Source organism: Danio rerio, chromosome 20, assembly GCF_049306965.1.
Source record: "Danio rerio strain Tuebingen ecotype United States chromosome 20, GRCz12tu, whole genome shotgun sequence".
NCBI classification, from domain to species: domain Eukaryota; kingdom Metazoa; phylum Chordata; class Actinopteri; order Cypriniformes; family Danionidae; genus Danio; species Danio rerio.
In genome coordinates this window covers 45,482,501-45,502,951 of record NC_133195.1, presented here as the reverse complement: position 1 = coordinate 45,502,951, position 20,451 = coordinate 45,482,501, and the positions used below count along the sequence as shown (strand labels likewise).

The window sequence follows — 20,451 nt, the reverse complement described above, 5'->3', positions numbered from 1 at the left end:
TTAATCAACATAAAATATTTGTTGTCTGGAATTTTTGTCATTACATTTTTACAGTGTGGAGGTTACATTTTATAAATACTCTTTATGTTTACATGTATTATTTTGTCATTTATTACACCATTTGTTTGCGCTATATAAAAAATTCAATAAAAAACAATCAATTTCTAATCATCTGTGGTTTAGTAAAAAAAAAGAAGAAAATACACAAATCGAATACGAAATTTTTCATATTAAACAATTCTAAATAATATACACCCTAAATAATTCTTTATTATAAAAACGTTTTTAGATATATAAAAAATATTTTAGATATTAAAAAATATATAATATTTTAAATTAAGGTTTAAAGTATAAATTATACTTACTGCTAGTTTGTTACTGTTACCATTTTACTGTACCCTTATCCAGTTTGTTACTTTATATAAAGTTGCATTGTAGTGTTGCATATTTTACAGTAAATATATATATATATATATATATATATATATATATATATATATATATATATATATATATATATATATATATATATATATATATATAATTCTGTAAATACATATACAGCAAGGTATATGGTTCTGTAAATGTAAATACAGTATTTTGTTGTAATTGATTTACAGTAAGTTATTGGCGAACTGCTGCCAGAAAGTAGTTTCTACAAGGGATTGTTAACAGCGTAGGTAGCTGTAACTTTGCAACTTTTAGATTTCACTTCATTTTCATTTACAGAATGGTTCTATAGAATTAATAATGTCACAACGGCTGTCGGTGAGGATTGTCAACTCAAACCTCACAAAACTGCACAGAACAGCATATACATATAGGTGTGATCATTTTGAATGCATCTGTCAGAAAGTGCCTCGTTTTTCTCTTTCTGTAAAGAATCTTTGTGTTGTCGCAGATCAATCATTTCTGAGTTCTGTCTGTGCGCTGGGAGTTTTGTCAAACTGAATATATGAATAAAGTCGCTTTGCTTATAGAATATGATCAGAGTTTTGGAGCCTGTATGATTAGATGTTTTTTATGTTGCATCAATAACATGAAATATACCTTGACTGTGAGTTGATTTGGATGAAAGCGTCTGTCAAATACATGGATATAAACTTAAGAGACGGTTAAGAGCTAACATGAGACTTAAAAAATGCTGACATTTCTTAAAATGCATTGCTTATATTTACTTAATATTCTCACATTTATTTAGAAATGTGCTAATTTTTATATTTAATGAATCTGTTTACATTTGTTATAATAGCAGCTTTTTATTTAATTATATTTCTCATTTAATAAATACTTGATTTACTTGTTTTTTTACTTGTTTTTCTTTTTCATTCAACGTTTTATTCTTAAATATGCTTATATTTATTTATTTATTAATATGTGTTTTTTTACATTAAATTAATACATTTGAATAAAGATGTTTATATGCACTCACCGGCCACTTTATCAGGTACACCTGTCCAACTGCTCATTGCCATATTTCTAATCAGTCAATCACATAAGAGCAACTCAATAGATTAAGGCATGTAGAGATGGTCTGGACGACCTGCTGCAGTTCAGACCGAGCATCACAACGGGGAAGAAAGGTGATTTAAGTGACTTTGAATATGGCATGGTTGTTGGTGCCAGACAGGCTGGTCTGAGTATTTCAGAAACTGCTGATCTACTTGGATTTTCACGCACAACCATCTCTAGGGTTTATAGAGAATGGTCTGTAAAAAAGAGAAAATGTCCAGTGAGCGGCAGTTCAGTTCAATTCAATTCAGCTTTATTTGTATAGCGCTTTTACAATGTAGATTGTGTCAAAGCAGCTTCACATAAATGGTCATAGTAACTGGAACAGTGTGGTTCAGGTTTTAGTGTTTAAGTTCAGTTCAGTTCAGTTTAGCTCAGTTCAGTGTGATTTAATCATTACTGAGAGTTCAAACACTGAAGAGCCAATTCATCGATGCATAGCTCAACCAATCCTGAACCATGTGAGGCAGTGGCGACAGCGGAGAGGGAAAAAAAACTTCACCTGATGGGAGTGAAGAAAAAAAACCTTGAGAGAACCAGACTCAGTTGTACACGACCATTTTAATGTCTCCGCTGGCCAAAAGTCTTGTACAGAGCTTCAGTCACCGCGGTGGAGGCTGGAAGATGGCCTCAGCGAAGACTCGTCTGTCCCTGGAGTGTTGCTGGAATCAGACACATGTTCTCCACTCCCCATGACCATCAGCGCAGCAGCAGCTCAGGATATGGCCTGGTCCCTGTGGGCGCAAATGCCAGTTGATGCCAGAGGTCAGAGGAGAATGGCCAGACTGGTTCCAGCTGATAGAAAGGAAAATAACCACTCATTACAAGTGTGGTATGCAGAAGAGCATCTCTGAACGCATAACACATCCAACTTTGAGGCAGATGGGCTACAGCAGCAGAAGACGACACCGGGTGCCACTCCTGTCAGCTAAAAACAGGAAACTGAGCCTACAATTTACACAGGTTCACCAAAACTGGACAATAGAAGATTGGAAAAATGTTGCCTGGTCTGATGAGTCTCCAACTTCTGCTGCAACATTTGGATGGTGGGGTCAGAATTTGGTGTCAACTACATGAAAGCATGGATCAGTCCTGCCTTGTATTAACACAATTTCTGAGGAATATTTCCAGTACCTTGTTGAATCTATGCCATGAAGTATTAAGGCAGTTCTGAAGGCAAAAGCGGGTCCAACCTGGTACTAGTAGGGTGTACCCAATAAAGTGGCTGTTAAGTGTATTTATTCCATTGAATAAATACATTTTATGTTTAATAAATTATTTATGTTTTGTATGTAAAAAATGTACATGTATTTTTAAATAATTGTTTAGTGGCATGTTTGTTTATTGAATAATGATCTTTTTATATGTATATATAGCCTAAATGTGCTTGCATTTGTTTTTGCTTTATAAAATATCTCAATGTTTTATTGTAGGCGACGTGGTGGCGCAGTAGGTAGTGCTGTTGCCTCACAGCAAGAAGGTTCGAGCCTCGGCTGGTTCAGTTGGTGTTTCTGTGTTGAGTTTGCATGTTCTCCCCATGTTCGCGTGGGTTTCCACCGGGTGCTCCGGTTTCCCCCACAGTCCAAAAACATGTGGTACAGGTGATAGGCTAAAATTGTCCGTAGTGTGTGTGTGTGAATGAGAGTGTGTGGGTGTTTCCAAGTGATGGGTTGTGGCTGGAAGGGCATCTGCTGCGTAAAAACTAGTGCTGGATAAGTTGGCAGTTCATTCCGCTGTGGCGACCCCTGATTAATAATGGGAGATTAATAAGCTGAAAAGAAAATGAATGAATATTTTATTGTAGTAATTTTACATTTCTAGGGATACTTTAAATATTTTATGTTTGGAATATTTTAATTCTTGTTCCAAACATGTCAGAGTTTCTTCTGTTAAACACAAGAGAAGATATTTTGAAGACTGTATTTCCATAGTAAACATTTTTTCCTAGATGTCAGTGGCAGCATTCTTCAGCATATCTTCCATTGTGTTTAATATAATTTATAAAAGTTTAGACCACTTGAGTGTTAGTAAATGGTGAGGATTTTTTCATTTTTGGCTGAACTATACATTTATTCTAGCTTTTATTATAGTAATTTTACATTTAAAGGTTTACTTTAAATATTCACTCATCCTCCACTTGTTCCAAACCTGACTGAGTTACTTTATTCTGTTAAACACAAAAGAAGACAACTTGAAGAATGTTGGAATAAACAACACATGACTTCCACAGTATTTTCCACTTTATATATCTTCTAATTTATTAAAGTTTAGACCACTTCAGTGTGAGTAAATGGGGAGAATGTTTTTGCATGAACTATCCTTTTATTCCAGCATTTAGTTTAGAAATTTTACATTTAAGGGGGGCCTTTAAATATGTCCTTATCTATTTCCAAACCTAGAGTTTTTTTCCTCTGAACACAAAAGAAGACAGTTTAAAGAATGATGAAATAAAAAACAACAACTGACTTCCATTGTAAGCTATTTTTGTATAAGCTGCTGGTTTATAACATTCTTGAGTAGGTATATCAGCTTTTATATATAAACATTTAGACCACTTGATAGTGAGAAAACGGAGAAGAAATGTTCATAGTGTTCATATAAATTGTCCATTTAATAAATCTCGCAACATTTATTATTTTATTCCAGCATTTTATCCAATCTCTTTCTCAGAAGCGCGTCAGTGTAAAACAGCGACCTCCAGCGGCCAAACTCTCCTCTTCACCCTAAAAACGCACCACCTCCCCAATAATCACGGCAGTCCTGCTCTGGCGTCCAGAAAATGCGCACCGAAACCCCCGCGAACATCTGCTCAAAAAACAAACAGAGGACAAGGATCATAATAACAGTGTCGTCCAGCGACTTATAGGATCCTCCAGCATCTCCCTCCACCACTGTCCGGAGATACATCCAGCCATTCATCCATCCACCTGTTTATATCCTCACCTGCGGCATGGAGAGCTGGAGCTGCCCGGAATAACCAAAGCCTTAGGAATGAGCAGCGCTTTTACTGATCGATCGCTTTAGTTTTCAGCTTTAGAGATGATGCCCGAGCACCAGAACCATGTTGTCACCACTATTGAGACCCTTCCTCCAGAAAGCGTCGGCGCTTCGACTCCATCGCTTTATCAGAGGATGAAGAAAGTCTTAAACAGGTATGTCGAAGTGTTTGCTGTTGCATGTTTAGCTGAAACAGTTCAACTTTGTCATGCTGTGCACATTTATTCGTTAATGATCTGAATAGACCTTTTGAGTGTGAGAAAACCCTGAGGGAATGTTCCTATCTGGGTGAATTATGCGTTTATTAAATCTCGCTACGTTTATTTTTTGTATTTTATTCAGCTATTTATTATTTAATCTAGACGATAAAATGATTTTGGATTGAGATCAATTATGGAGAGTCGATGTAAGTCCTGCTTTATTTAAATGTTTTGTTTTTACTATTATTAGAATTGTTTCATTTAACTCTGTGCTAAATTTACTATGTCGCATCCTAGCAGAAATCTATTCAATTTTCTCATGTTGTGCACATTTATTAAAGGGATAGTTTACTCAGAACTGAATATTTACTCACTGCTTACTCAACATGAAGCGCTTTCAAACATTTATGAGTTTAATCTGTTAGAAACAAAAGAAGATATTTTGAAGAATGTTTTAAACCGGTAGCTATTGAAAACCATTGTAGGAAATTTGGAAGTTAACCTGTGTTCAACATTTTTCAAATTATCTTCTTTTGCCGTCAAAAGAAGGACAAAACGGGTTTGTGACAAGTGAAGCGTGAGTAAATGATGCCCGAATTTGGATTTTTTGGGTGAACTGTCCCTTTCATCAAACTTTCAGCATTGTTTCTGTACTAGACTCCTGATCGTTTGATAAATCTTGTATGATTTTTGGTTGTCATCTGACTGATTTCTGAGTTCTGATTAGTGTTCATGAGGAGTGAGTGGGTTTGGTTTATTTACTAGTTGCCTAATGATTTATTATGCATATTGTTATTAATGCTTTCACGTCAGATTTTCTACAGTAATTTCTTGCAACAGGTTAGAGAAATTAACATGGATGCATTTGGATTTGCTGTTGCATTCTAGCAGAAATCAGCTTGTCACATTTATTAAAAGTTCCCCAAAATAAAAATTCTGTTCTCATTTACTCTCATCTTTAACTTGTCACAAACTGGTTTGAGATTCTTTTTTTTTTTTTGTTGAACTTGAAAAAGAAGATATTTTGAAGAATGTTTTAAACTGGTAGCTATTGACAACCATAGTAGGAAATATGGAAGTGAATAGGCACCTGTGTTCAGCATTTTTCAAAATATCTTCTTTTGTATTCAACAGAAGAAGGAAACTTAAACAGGTTTGTGACAAGTGAAGTGTGAGTAAATGATGACCGAATTTAGATTTCTTTGACAAATCTGAATAGTTGAAATAAACCGAATAGTTGATTTCTTCAACAACTTTCTGTGTTGTTTTGTTCTGTACTAGACTCCTGATCAATAAATCTTGCATGGTTTTGGGTTGTCATCTGACTGATTTCTGGGTTCTGATTTGTGTTTGAGAAGTGAGTGGGTTTGGTTTATTTACTAGTTGTGTAGTGATTCTGAAAATATATTAATGCTGCTTTCATGTCAGATTCTCTACAACAATTTCTTGCAACAGGTTTGAGAAATTAATATGGATGCATTTGGATTTGCTGTTGAATCCTGGCAGAAATCAGCTTGTCACTTTTATTAAAGGGAGGGTTCCCTCCAAACTGTCCTCATTTACTCTCATCTTTAACATGTCACAAACCTGTTTGAGATTATTTTTTGCTGTTGATCACAAAAGAAGATATTTTGAAGAATGTTTTAAAAGGGTAGCTATTGACAACCATAGTAGGAAATATGGAAGTGAAAAGGCACCTGTGTTCAACATTTTTCAAAATATCTTCTTTTGCCTTCAACAGAAAAAGGAAACTCAAACAGGTTTGTGACAAGTGAAGTGTGAGTAAATGTTGACCAAATTTAGATTTTTGGGTGTACTGTGCCTTTAATTAAACTTTCTGTGTTGTTGTGTTCTGTACTAGACTCCTGATCGTTTGATAAATCTTGTATGGTTTTGGGTTGTCATCAGTCTGATTTCTGAGTTTTGATTTGTGTTCATGCGGAGTGTGTGGGTTTAGTATCATTAATAGTTGTGTAGTGATTTACAGGTTAGATAAATTATTATGGATGCAATTGGGATTGCTGTTGCATCCTAGCAGAAATCAGCTTGTCACATTTATTAAAGGGATGGTTCCCTCCAAACTGTCCTCATTTACTCTCATCTTTAACTTGTCACAAACCGGTTTGAGATTCTTTTTTTTCTGTTCAACTTAAAAAAGAAGATATTTTGCAGATTATTTTAAACGGGTAGCTATTGAAAACCATAGTAAGAAATATGGAAGTGAATCGGCACCTGTCTTCAACATTTTTCAAAATATCTTCTTTTGCCTTCAACAGAAGGACGAAACTCAAACAGGTTTTTTACAAGTGAAGCGTGAGTAAATGATGACCGAATTCATTGCATTCACTGCATTGTTTCGTTCTGTTCTAGACTCCTGATCGTTTAATAAATGTTGTATTGTAAGAGTTTTGGGTTGTCATTTGACTGATTTCTGAGTTCTGATTTGTGTTCATGAGGAGTGAGTGAGTTTGGATTATTTACTAGCTGTGTAGTGATTTATGTGTAGTGATATTACGATGATGCTTACATGTCAGATTCTCTACAACAGTTTCTTGCGACACGTTTGAGAAATTAACATGGATTCGTTTGGATTTGCTGTTGCATTCTGGCAGAAATCAGCTTGTCACATTTATTAATGGCATGGTTCCTTCCAAACCGTCCTCAATTACTCTCATCTTTAACATGTCACTAACCTGTTTCAGATTCTTTTTTTCTGTTAAAAATAAAGAAGAAGACATTTTGAAGAATGTTAAACTGGTAGCTATTGAAAACCATAGTATGTAATATGGAAGTGAATAGGCTGTGTTCAACATTTTTCAAAATATCTTCTTTTGCGTTCACCAGAAGGTGGGGACTCAAACATTTTTGTGACAAGGGTGAGCAAATGATGAATATCCCCTTTTAAGCATGAATAGGGTTAAGTGACCTTTTAATGTGATTTATGTGATGACATTGAATGTATTTGTGTTGCCTTATTCACATTTGTTGGTCATAAAATGTCTGAAAACTGTTGTATGTGCGTCCTGTCGTAAAATATGCAGCGAAAAGTCTGACAAAACTGTAATAGTTTGCTTGCGGTGTTTACATGTCTGTACTGCACTTCAATAATGCGACTGAAATAGGAAAACTCCACATCTTAATTGCATTTTTGTTTAGTTCGACCTTAATCGGATTAAATGAATCACAAATCGCTGTTTACATGGTAGACTCTTAATCAGAGTATTGCCTTAATCATATTTAAATTGGATTATCAATGCCCATGTAAACGTACTCAATGTTCCATGTTCATGAGCAGTGAGCATTTAAAAAAAAATACTAGAAGCACAGTTATTTGGGAATATGAATGCTTATATGTCAGATTCTGTACAACGCATCCTTCAGATGTTGGTCAATGCCTGGCTGCTTGCAGTGAGCATTACAAATGGTCTTTCTGTGGAAGTCAGGATTCACTTCATCACTGTGACTGAAAGGTCTTGAGGAGAAATGCACACTTTGGCTCTTTTGTCTTGTGTTGTGAGTGTCCATCAATCAGCAGAGCTCTGCGGCGCCTGAAGGATTCTCTAGATCTGCAACACTCATTCCAGTGCTGTGGCCACAGAAAACCTGTTGTGCACTTGAAATCACAATTCGGCCCAATATATGTGTGATCTTAGCAACTCAAGATTGAAAATCTGCCATGAGGTGGCCAAATGCAAGGTTACTTAGGATGGTAGTCAATGCTGGAAATTAAGCATTCTAATCAAAACGGATACATTTTTTTAAATAATATAATTATATTAGTATAGAATGTTAAAATATTGCTGAATATTCTTGTTTTGAAAATAACTGTTGACCATTTTAGTAAAATAGAATAAAGTTTTATATATATATATATATATATATTAGGGATGTAACGGTATTGTAAATACCGTCATACCGCAATATTATTTTTTTTTCGATATTACCGTAGTCGCATGACTCGGTAAAACTATAGTTCTTCTGAGAAAATTTGCTCAGGCGAATGAAGCGAACGGGAGGTACCGGAAACTACAATTCCCATCAGCCCAGGCTTGGCATTAATCCCTTGCGGTCTGTTGTCGCTACAGATCCAGTAATGCGGAAATGGAGTGTGCTGCTAGAAGCGGGGATCAAAAAGAGCTGGAAAACCCTAAAGCGGGTGTTGTCGCCGCGCGTGTACTGAATAGCGGTGTTGTCGCGCGCGTACTATAAAGCGGGGACGGAGGGTATGTCGCGTCGCGGGGGCACTTTTGATCATTTTGGAAGGGAACTTTCTATCCAAGACTAAAAAGGGCATGTGCACTGCACAGGTTGAGCACTGTGTGTGCACGTGCCTGCAAGTTGGGGAATACGACTAATAATCAGTCATGGGGACTGCAGAAACACAGCACACTGTTCAGATTGATGCAGACATGAGATCTGTATCTCACTCATGGTTTGTCCTCTCAAGTGGGGGAAAGACAATGCACAACGTTACCCACTGCTGTCAACCTGGGCCAAGTCATATCTCTCTTGTCCCAGAAACCTCAGTCCCAAATGAGAGGGTTTTTTTCTGTTGCAGGGGACATTGTAAATACCCAGAGATACCAGCTTTTACCAGATTATATTTATATGATAATTTTTCTTTAAAGCCATCTCTATCTAAGTGAGTGAGTGATTAAATGTTGAATGTGATGAATTTTCAACACTACTAAATTGAAACTTTATTTTTTACATGGTTTAATATTTTTTTGTTATTAAAATTGAAGTTCCTGTTTCAAAGCTTACCGATAGATGGCTAATTTGTATGTCATTGACACTTTTGGCACCTTTTTGGAGTATTTTCATAAGTTTTGTTTTTTCCTGTAAATGATTCAATAAATACCGTATCGTGACATTCATACCGAGGTATTACCGTACCGTGAAATTCTGATACCGTTACATCCCTAATATATATATATATATATATATATATATATATATATATATATATATATATATATATGTGTATGTATGTCTGTATGTCTATGTATGTATGTATGTATGTAATACATACTATGTATGTATGTATGTATATATATATATATATATATATATATATATATATATATATATATATATATATATATATATATATGCAATTTGAAATGCAAAAAGAAAACGCTGAGTTTTTCTCCCCTTAGGACTTATTATGCGGTCGCCATCTTGTGGCACATCTGTCTTTGCTATGCTCAGTATGATAGACTAATGGCCACAAATGCGCTGATTACCTAAAATTATATACATTTCAAATAGGCACTTTTTTTATAAATAAACTGCTCAGTTGCAGTCTAAACCTGTGGTTCTCAAAGTGGGGGTCGGGACCCCCCAAGGGGTCGTGGGACAATGAAGGTTGGTCGCCTGGTGATTTCCAAAAATCTATTTATTTTTATTAAACCATAAGAATTACCATGTTTTATCCATATCCAACTGAAGAGAAAAATAGTCATTACTGTATACTATATAGTTACTATAGTAGCTTTTAGTTAATAATGTAGTGTAGTGATTGTTTAGTGTAGTGAATGTAGTGAGTTTTTTGATCAGCTGTCACTCCGTGGGCGGAGTAATACAGAAGGGTGAGAGGGGTGTACTGAGTGCTGTTATTGCAGAATAGCACATGGCTATCAGCCAATCAGATTCAAGAACCAGACAGAATTCATTTATTGTAACAGATGTATTTATTTAACAACATGTTTATTCTGAGATATACTATTACAATATTTAAAAGATGTGTTCATGTTAATATATATTACATTTTGAAGGATAAAAATGGCTTGCTGATGAATTTAGGCAAAATATGAAAATTTAAAACGACAATTAATGAGTATTTGAGACTAAATGACATTTTATTGACTGTCTTCTGTACATACATTAATACAGCACGTTATCTATTTTCTCCTACTATTTTATAAATATTGAGGCATTTGTACTTGACCTCATTAATTAACCTTTAAATGTTTCATTGTTTTCCTCTGACTTGTTCAAGTTGTTTGTTTAGTAATTGTTTGTCTGTGTGTGTAAGGGTATCCTCAGTGTTCAGCATCTCCAGTTGTGTGTGTGTGGTTATGCAGAGAGGATGACAGCTGGTAGTCCTAGGTCAGATGAGTCAGGCTGCCCACTCTTTCTCTCTCTTTGCCATCTGCTGGTCCTTTTTATCCCCACCACTTGCCTTTATCTCCCAGAACAATATCCCAGGAGGTGGAATCTGTGCAGGGGCAGATCGGGTTGCACGCTGGGTGCTTCTGTGCCCATTGTGAACCTGCCAAAAGTAGAATCTGCTCTCCGGCTGAAAGTGAGGCCTGTTCTTACTGGGCAATCTTTTAACCAGTGGGATGCCACTGTAGAGGAATTAATGTTTTTACTGGCACTCGCAAAAGTCCAGGCCCACACAGAAATCTGCACTAGCAGAAATCTTCAGTATTTCAGTATGATTATCAGCAGATTACAAGCCAGGAATCACATTAATCAATGTCTTATTACTGACCTTGAACATCCCAGCAATAACTTATTAACCACGCAGAATGAATTAGTAACCCCTAGCAACAGCAACACACTGGTTGCATCCCAAATGAAGCACTACACACTATGCACTCACACATTATGCACTTATACACTTAGTTGTGTAGTTTGTAAGGTCCACCCAGTTGGCCCCATGGAGGTGTCCACTTTTGGATGAAGGTTCACTGCGTGCTTGGCCTTTTCAGTGCACAATGTTGTTTCAGTTTGCCTTTAACTCAAGGGTGTACATCTAATGAGACTAAGAAGATTATATCAATATATAATTCTATATTAATTATATAATTGTTTGAACCTTTTGTCTTTACTCGTATTTATTACATTTGTTCATTCGGATGCTCATGTCGCTCAGAGGAATCGCCTCGGCCGGTGGTGTCCCTCATGGTCACACTTTTATTTGTCTTGATTATTAAACAAAGATAATTGACTAATACTTTTAGATAAGCAAGCATAGAAGCGGCCATCTAAAAGTATTTGTCAATTACCTCTGTTTAATAACAGGTTTAAAAGGTGGCCATTCGCAGCCTTGTCTTAGCTGGTCAGGCTGGACAATGACCAGCTAAAACCAGCTTGACCAGCCTGGTTTAAGTTAAACATAGCTTGTTTTGCCTGGATTCCCAGCCTGGCTAGGCTGGTACAGCTGGTTTTAGCTGGTCATCTCCCAGCTTGACCCTCTAAGACCTGGCTGGAAATGGCCAAACCCCTCTAAATGCCAAAACCCCTCTAATGGCCCGTTTCCACTGAGTAGTGCAGTACAGTTTGGTTTGGTACGCTTTTATGTCCGTTTCCGCAGTCAAAAGGTACCTTAAAGCGAACCGTACTGTACCACTTTTGGTAACCCTTTGCAAAAGGTACCTAAGCACGACAAAAGGGTACCAAAAGGCAGAGCTAGACGCAAAGCTGAACGCTATTGGTTTACAGAGAAACGGCACTCGCTCGTGGAGCTAGCCAGAATGAAAACAAAGGAACCGCCATGTTTTAAAAACACAGCCGAGACATTACATCGAAATACTTTATGCATATAATAGCGAGCCATGGATGACCCAAGCTCAAACAAACCTTGTTGTTGTCTTGATGAACAGCCACAAAGGCAAGGTGAACAAAATCTGACGTGTCCTTTTTTGTTTTACAAGGCCATCTAAAAGTGTGAGCGGTTTCACTTTCTCCAGGGAGCTCGCGATCGCGTCTATATTTGAAATAACAAACTTCTTGAGCTGATGATAATAACATGCGCGTGATAATTGAAGTGCTTCTGACATCTGATCCTTTCAGAAATTGACAAACACGGGAAGGAACTGCAAAAAAACAAAGGAGACGCCGGGAAAACACACAAGCAAACTGTTTCGGCAGCCTGTATCATGAACAAACTGCCATGTTTATCATCGCCTTTTGGACTATTATGAACTCAGAATGACGGAATGACTCTCTAACTGAGGTTACATGTGCTGGTGAAGATTACAGATACAGATGAGAGGTTTACACTGACTGTGGGCTATGTTGCGTGTTGTTTTTGAACCCAAATAAGGACTAAATGTATGCTGTGTGTAGTTTTTCTGTAATTGGTAACATATCGGAGACTGTAAGGGTGTGTATGTGTTTATATATGTTCATTTATTTGTTTATTTTATATAATCTCAAATGTTACAGTAGGCTATTTTGCACTGTTATTGATCTGCAGTTATAATCAAATCATGTTCATAGAAGGTTAGTTACGAACATTTATACACCAGTATTTATGCGTATAAAGCATCTGTTTTGTGAGAAGTGCTTCTTGTATGATATGTGAATGACCCATACAGCTTTATTTTGAGCAAGATTTCCTCATTTACTCAACGTTGACTGAAACTTACTGTCGTACACCACGCCCGTCAAATAGGTACCCTTGGTACCCTTTAGGCAGTGGAAATGCAAGCCTGATAAAGGTGACCCGTACCGTACTGTACAAATGAGTGGAAACGGGCCATAAAACCAGGCTGCTTGACCAGCTAAATCCAGCCAACCAGCCCAGGCTGGTTTAAGCAGTTTTTTTCAGCAGAGAAAAACCAATAAACATCTAACAACATAATATTCATCACCTTAAACACACTAGCAACCCTATCAACAACAACACTTACATAATTTCACAGAACATAGTAACCATCTAACAACATCCTGTAAATGATATCGAACACCCTAGCAACCACCTAGCGAAGCCGTGTTCTTCCAATAACTGCCTATCAGCCACTTAGCTACACTGTAATAGCATCTTAGCATCTGTAAAACCTTAAAAGCTAATTTGTCTATTAAAACGCAACATATGCTGTTGTGTATATACAACAGATGCTGAGAATAGAGAGAGCACCACCTGTGTTTGAGGTTGTGTGTAGTAGATAAACGATGTAGACTCATTAACAAACCATAATATCCACATCATGTAAACATATCCAGGTCTGATTATTGTTGACATAATTTTTTGATCTCTATATTTGCACTTAAGTAAATGATATGTATGAATTATATATCACATTGCTTTTCCCCATCCCCAGTGTGAACAGGGTTGCAAAAACAATGTGACATAATAATTCAGGAGCAGCATTAAAAGAGCCTCCATTACCTTCAGCATAAAGCCGATTTTCATCCTCACCTCATGGGTAAAATGAGTTTTCTGTGGAAAATGTGTGTGCTTTAGTGCTCAGCTGAGAATCAGATTCTTTTCTTTACTGATTAATTTTGTGCCGGTCCACAGTGAACTCAATCAGAACATGTTACTTGGTGGGTGAAGCTGTTCTTTTCTCTGACACATGGATGGTGAGGACAGCTAAGCTGAATCTAATCACGTTTGGTCTGTACAGAAGATCTGCTGTTCAGCTCAAGATACTTTTCTTGTCTATCAGCTAATGTTTTCAAATGGGTGCAAGTTGTTTTAGGGGGAAGTTGCTAATGGATTGTATTTTCTGAATTTGATTTATCGAGCCATCCTAGCTAATTCTGTGGGATATAAAATTGTTGGATGCTTTGGTAAAATGTTTAATATGTAGCCTTTTCCCCACAATTTTAAAGTTTTTGTTTTCATTAGTACCACTGTGATTGTGTTTGTTAATTTATTTTGGTGTTAATCAGGATTATCTATCTATCTATCTATCTCTATCTATCTATCTATCTATCTATCTATCTATCTATCTATCTATCTATCTATCTATCTATCTATCTATCTATCTATCTATCTATCTATCTATCTATCTATCTATCTATCTATCTATCTATCTATCTATCTATCTGTCTATCTGTCTATCTGTCTCTCTGTCTGTCTGTCTGTCTGTCATCTATTCTCACTCATTGGCCACTTTATTAGGTACACCTGTCCAACTGCTCGTTAATGCAATTTTCTAATCAATCAATCAATCAATCAATCAATCACATGGCAGCAACACAATGCATTTAGGTTTGTAGACATGGTCAAGACGATCTGCTGCAGTTCAAACCGAGCAATATTCGGATGGTAGGGTCAGAATTTGCCATCAGCTAGAGCCTGGATCCATCCTGCCTTGTATCTATGGTTCAGGCTAGTGGTGCAGGTGTAATGGTGTGGGGATATTTTCTTGGCACACTCTGGGCCCATTACTACCAATTGAGCCTTGTGTCAACGCCACAGTCTACCTGATTATTGTTACTGACCGTGTCCATCCCTTTATGACCACAGTGTACCCATCTTCTGATGGCTAGTTCTAGCAGGATAACACACCATTTAAAAAAGCGTGAATCATCTCAGACTGGTTTCTTGAACATGACAATGAGTTCACTGTACTCAAATGGCCTCCACAATCACCAGAGCTCAATTCAATAAAGGATGTGGTGGAACGGGAGATTTGCATCATGGATGTGCAGTTGACAAATATATATATATGTAAATATGTAATATTTGATGAACAATATGTATTTACTTATTTGAAAAAGAACTAATAAGACATAGATAAATATATCTAATTTAATAAAATAAATATTAACTAATAACATATTGTAATTTAGCACATGTTCATTCACTCATTCATTTATTTATGTTCATTTGTAAATGTATTTTAACTTGAAGTACTAAAATAAAATGAAATAAAAACTATTACTTTAAAAATATTTAAACAAAACAAAATGAAGACAGACAAAGTCACTCCATTTATAAAGACTACAATAGTATCACAATGATACTGAAGACATCTTGCGTTTAAGAAATTATATACATTGAACAGTTATTGGTTTTGTACCCCTAGGTACAAAATTGTTCCTCTGTTGTACCTTTTTTCTGACAGTGTGTCAGACATCATAAAACACTTGCTGCTAGTCTACAGCTTCCACATGAAAGGTTATATCTAATATATGTTATCAGCAACCTTAGTGCAACCTTAGTGCAGTGTTTTTTTTTTTTTTTTTTTTTGATTGCACAGCCTCTCTCTAAACCGCCAGTCATGTGCACATGAGTTTTCCACGTTGTCAGACGTTGTAAGACGTAAGGTAATCCTGTAATAAAGTGGCTGCTGTTCTTAGCAACCTGTGAGATAATGTGAGGAATGTTAGCGGCTCATTGAGGAGCAGGACGGCTGATCTCATTGTTCTGCTTCAGTCGAGCCATTCACACTTCCTGGAGCAAACAGCACAACTCTGTTCCCATTTCCTGTGGCTCCATTAATGCAGCTGAAATCATCCGTAATGCTAAATGAAACGTGCCATTCATTTCTCTGAGGCCAGCATTTGAACGATGAATCATCTTAATGGTGCTGCAGTGAGTCTTTTGATTTGTGGATTTTCATGAAAATTACGTTGATCAAAAAATTTATTGCAATCAAGACATTGTTCATAACAAATATGTTTATTTTGTGAAGTTTTGAAGCAATCAATCATGGCCAAATTGAAAATCACAACTTATTTATTTAGCTTAAAAGAGATTCTGAATATTCAATTCATTTTAATTCATTTTTATTTGTATTGCGCTTTTACATCTGGAGATTGTGTCAAAGCAGCTTTAAATGGAAGATAATAGTAAATTGAAACAGTGTCAGTCCAGTTTTCAGAGTTGAAGTTCAGTTTAGTTCCGTTCAGTGTGGTTTAGTTTTTTAAGTCCAAACACTGAAGAGCAAATCCATCGATGCACAGCTCCACAAGTCCCAAACCAAGCAAGCCAGTGGCGAGAAAAAAACTTCACCAATTGATGAAAGTGAAGGGAAAAAACTGAGAGAAACCACTCAGTTGAGCATGACCATTTCTCCTCTGGCCAAACTTCTTGTGCGGAGCTGCAGTCTAGGTTCTGGAGGCTGGAGAATGCTGGACGTTTATCGTGGGGAAGCTGCAGGTGTGAAAAGGTCACCGGCGAATGATTATGCTGGCCAACGAGATCAGTGCGAAGACTCGTCTGTCACTGAGGTCTTTCAGAAGTCACATGCTCTCCGCTCCTCCATGACCACCACAGCATCTGCTCAGGATACGGCCTGGTCTAGGATTTTGGAGACCTCGGGATGATGAAAAACAGATTAACATTAGCGTAGATGCCGTTAAAATTATAGAGTTGTTTTTGGGAAAGCGTTCCCGGCTCCGGTTTTCCTAATTTATGCAGACTAACAAACCTTTATGGGATTTGGATTTCAAAATCATTTGTGTTTTATGTGTATGCTAATGCAGAGAGATGTGTCTGTAATCTAGTTTTAAACTGGCAGAATGCGTCTGGCTCTCGAACTGTACTACACTCTCAAAAAAAAAAGATACATGATGGTAAAAGTTGTACCTTATATGGTATACACTCTCAGAAATAAAGGTACGCGAGTTGTCACTGAGTACACATTTGTACTAAAAGGGTCCATATTGGTACCTCAAAAGTATATATTAGTACCTAAAATTTGAAGAGAAACACTTTTGTACTTTTGAGGTACTAATATGTACCCTTGAAGTATTAATATGGACCTTTTCAGTACAAATGTGGTATAAAGGTACCACCCCAGTGACAGCTCGCATACCTTTATTTCTGAGAGTGTAGAAAAGACTTCCTACTGTTCTGTACCATTTATAGTAGAATGCAATTGCTCTTATAAAAAGAGGTGCATAGTTGTTGAACAACTCTTTCTTTATGACAATATCTATGGAAATAAATATGACTGGAAAGGCAAAGTGATTTTATGAATAATTTCCATATTAAAACATGAATCATCATTTAAAAGCCTATGCTTGAAGAAACTCATAAACATTAATTATTAAGTTCTATAATACAAAACTGGTAACTGGTAAATAAAACTACAGGTATTGTAAACTAAACATTTAAGACATTTTTAATAAACATTTGGTAAGCATTTTCTGATATATACATTTTCATTATTGATATCGGCACCTTTTGGTGTTTGCTTTCTACTATGCACATGAGCTGGCAAAAGTCCTGCATATGCAAAGTGTTCATGCAGACATTTTAGTATTATAAAAGTAATCAAACATTGTGCATAATCGTTACAAAACTTTTGCATAATTTTATTTCTGTTTTAAAATTAAGTAAATTAAATGAACTTTTGAGTGATTACAAAAGTATTGTGTGAAAATTGGAGAAATGCTTTATATTGTACATGGGAGAAAGTGTTTCTGTAACATTTCTGTGAAAAGAGTTGTGAAATGTTTAGAAACAATAGATCTTTAGACTTATGTTAAAGTATTTTTTATTCTTTATTGTAAATGGAAAAGGTGCATTTACTCACAAAGAAACTTAAAAAAAATATTGTTCATAAATGTATTTGGTGTTTAATATTTACAGTAATTAAATTGACACATTTTGGATGAAGTAAAATGCCTTTAAATAGTGTCTTGTCACTGTAGGGGTACCTTCATGGAGGTACAATATTGTATCTGCAGGTTTTAAAAAACAAAGGTACTCTCTGGTTTCCCATAGTACAAATCATCAACTTAAAGGTACAAACTGCAATGGTACAAATTAGTTTCTTTGTCTTAAGGTACAATTCTGTTTTATAAAAAGGTACTGCCCCAGTGACAAGGGTTTGTATACCTTCTTTGGTACAACATTCTTCCATTTTTTTTTTTTTTTTCTGAGAGTGTAGGAAGGCTGTTCCAGACTGTAGGTGCCAGTTTATGTGCACCTACAATTATGGGAATAATCAGTTGTCCAGATTTAATTGAGCATAGTGGACATAAAAGTAGGGATGGCTGACGTGAAACTGACGTTTCGACACAGTGTCGAGATCCCGGAGCGCAAGTGTTTTGAAACACTGTACCGAAGCATGATCCGAAACACCCAGGTCACGTGACTAAAGTGTTTCGAAACACTTGGTCACGTGACAAAAGCGATTCAAAGCATTGATCATTTCAGAGGCGTTTCAAGACCCGGAGAATCTGCATTTAACTGGCATGATCTATTTATAGTCTCTGTCTTGTATGGCCTAGTGTACCGTGCGTGTGCACTAGAGTACTCTATTTCAAATTTATTTTGGGTTCGAATCTCGACTATTACAAATACTCCAAAATCATGATTTTATGTATTTTAATCATGTTACTGTTTTATGGTGTAGCCTAGATAGGATACAGCTGCGGATACACCATCAATTTAGCATCATTTTTGTAACACTGTAAAACAATAATTCATATTTTTACAGTACTGTGATGGGTTTAGGTTTTGGATAGACGTTAATAAAATACAATGGGAAATTTAATTAATAATATAAATAATTATTGTTAACTTCTGGCCACAACTGTATCTGATCTAGTAACAACCCTGTTATATGAACAAAATACAAATTTATTTACAAATGTTTATTCGTATGTCAGAGCAATATTGAAACAAAACGATACAATAACAAAGCATTACCAACTGGTAGTAAAGCATTTCAACACACTTGTGCCAGTCTGGATTCGAACCCATTATTCCCGCATGATAGTCAAGTACTCTAACCGCTCGACTAAACCTTCTGATGATTCAAGGCTACAAAGTGGGGTTTGATACATCAATTTGTTCAACTGTTCTTTGCTGAAGCTGTTTCAGTGAAATACAGATATAATGACCACTAGGTGTCACCGTAGAGTGGTGTTTCGAAACGTTTCGAAGCTTCGACACATTTGCTTCGATAGTTTCAGTGTTTCACGAAGCCTCGCTTTGCCCACCACTACATAAAAGGTTATAATCTGAATGTTTTTAAACCCTGTAACCATTGACTTACATCAGGCATGTCCAAACTCGGTCCTAGAGGGCCGGTGTCCTGCAAAGTTTAGTTCCAACCCCAATCAGACACACCTGGGCTAGCTAATCAAGCACTTACTAGGCTTTCTAGAAACATCTTTGCAGGTGTGTTGAGGCAAGTTGGAGCTTAAATCTGCAGGACACCGGAACTCCAGGACCGAGTTTGGACACCCCTGACTTACATAGTATGAAAAACAAATACTATTAAAATCAATAGATGAATATTCAGCTGATGTTTTCAGCTTTTTTCAAATGATCATCTTTCGCGTTTAACAGAAGAAAGAAACTCATACAAACAAAGGGTGAGTAAATTAGGACAGAATTGAGATTTTAGGGTGAACTATCCCTTTAATAGACATACCAGATTTGTCATTGGGAATCGAGACACAATCTTTAATCATGCAGCTCTGCTCTGCTATATATAGAAATATTGCAATTTTGGTTAAAGCTCAGAACTCATTGATCCAGTAGTCCTCCAACATGAAGTACGCTTTCAGAATAACAGCAGAGCAGATCTGATGATGTCTGCTCCCAGAATGGCCATTCGGGGCTTTGTGCTGCGATGTAATTGGCTGTTTAATCATATGGCGGTAATCAGGTCAGAGGAACTCACATGGCTTGACTTGGCAGGAGCTGTTCAAATCGAGTTAACAATCAGTCGCCGTTATGAAATTCTCCTGATAATGAGCCTCATAGTTTTGTTCGTAGCTTAATGCCCATTTATTGCTTTGTGGAACATTTATGAGCAATTTAATCCCAGAGTCTTAATCAGCTTTATTTCGTCTTAGCAGGACACTCTTTAACTCCTCCTCCTGTGCAGTTTTGCAATGCCTTTATTTCACATTTTGGCCAGAGGAAGATTCACAGGCTGCATTAAATGGTAATCATTGTAGGGTGATTCTGTGCTGATGATGATAATATTGGCCTTTTATGCGATCAAACGCTCAAATGTCACAGCAAATCTATATTATGTTCTTTCCATTGAACACAAAAGGAGATGTTATGAGTTATGTTATTCGCTAT

The 20,451-nt window shown here is 36.4% G+C and overlaps 1 protein-coding gene across 1 annotated transcript in view; it reads left to right on the top strand.

Annotated features, from left to right (window-relative positions):
* Nucleotides 1-4,265: 4,265 nt before the first annotated feature.
* The window catches only part of slc35f1 (solute carrier family 35 member F1), a 208,620-nt gene continuing 192,434 nt past the window's right edge, over nt 4,266-20,451 (top strand). The window contains exon 1 of the mRNA XM_677843.10: nt 4,266-4,664. Within this exon, the coding sequence (XP_682935.5) occupies nt 4,552-4,664 (113 nt within the window). The 5' untranslated portion in view covers nt 4,266-4,551. The remainder of the gene's footprint in view (nt 4,665-20,451) is intronic.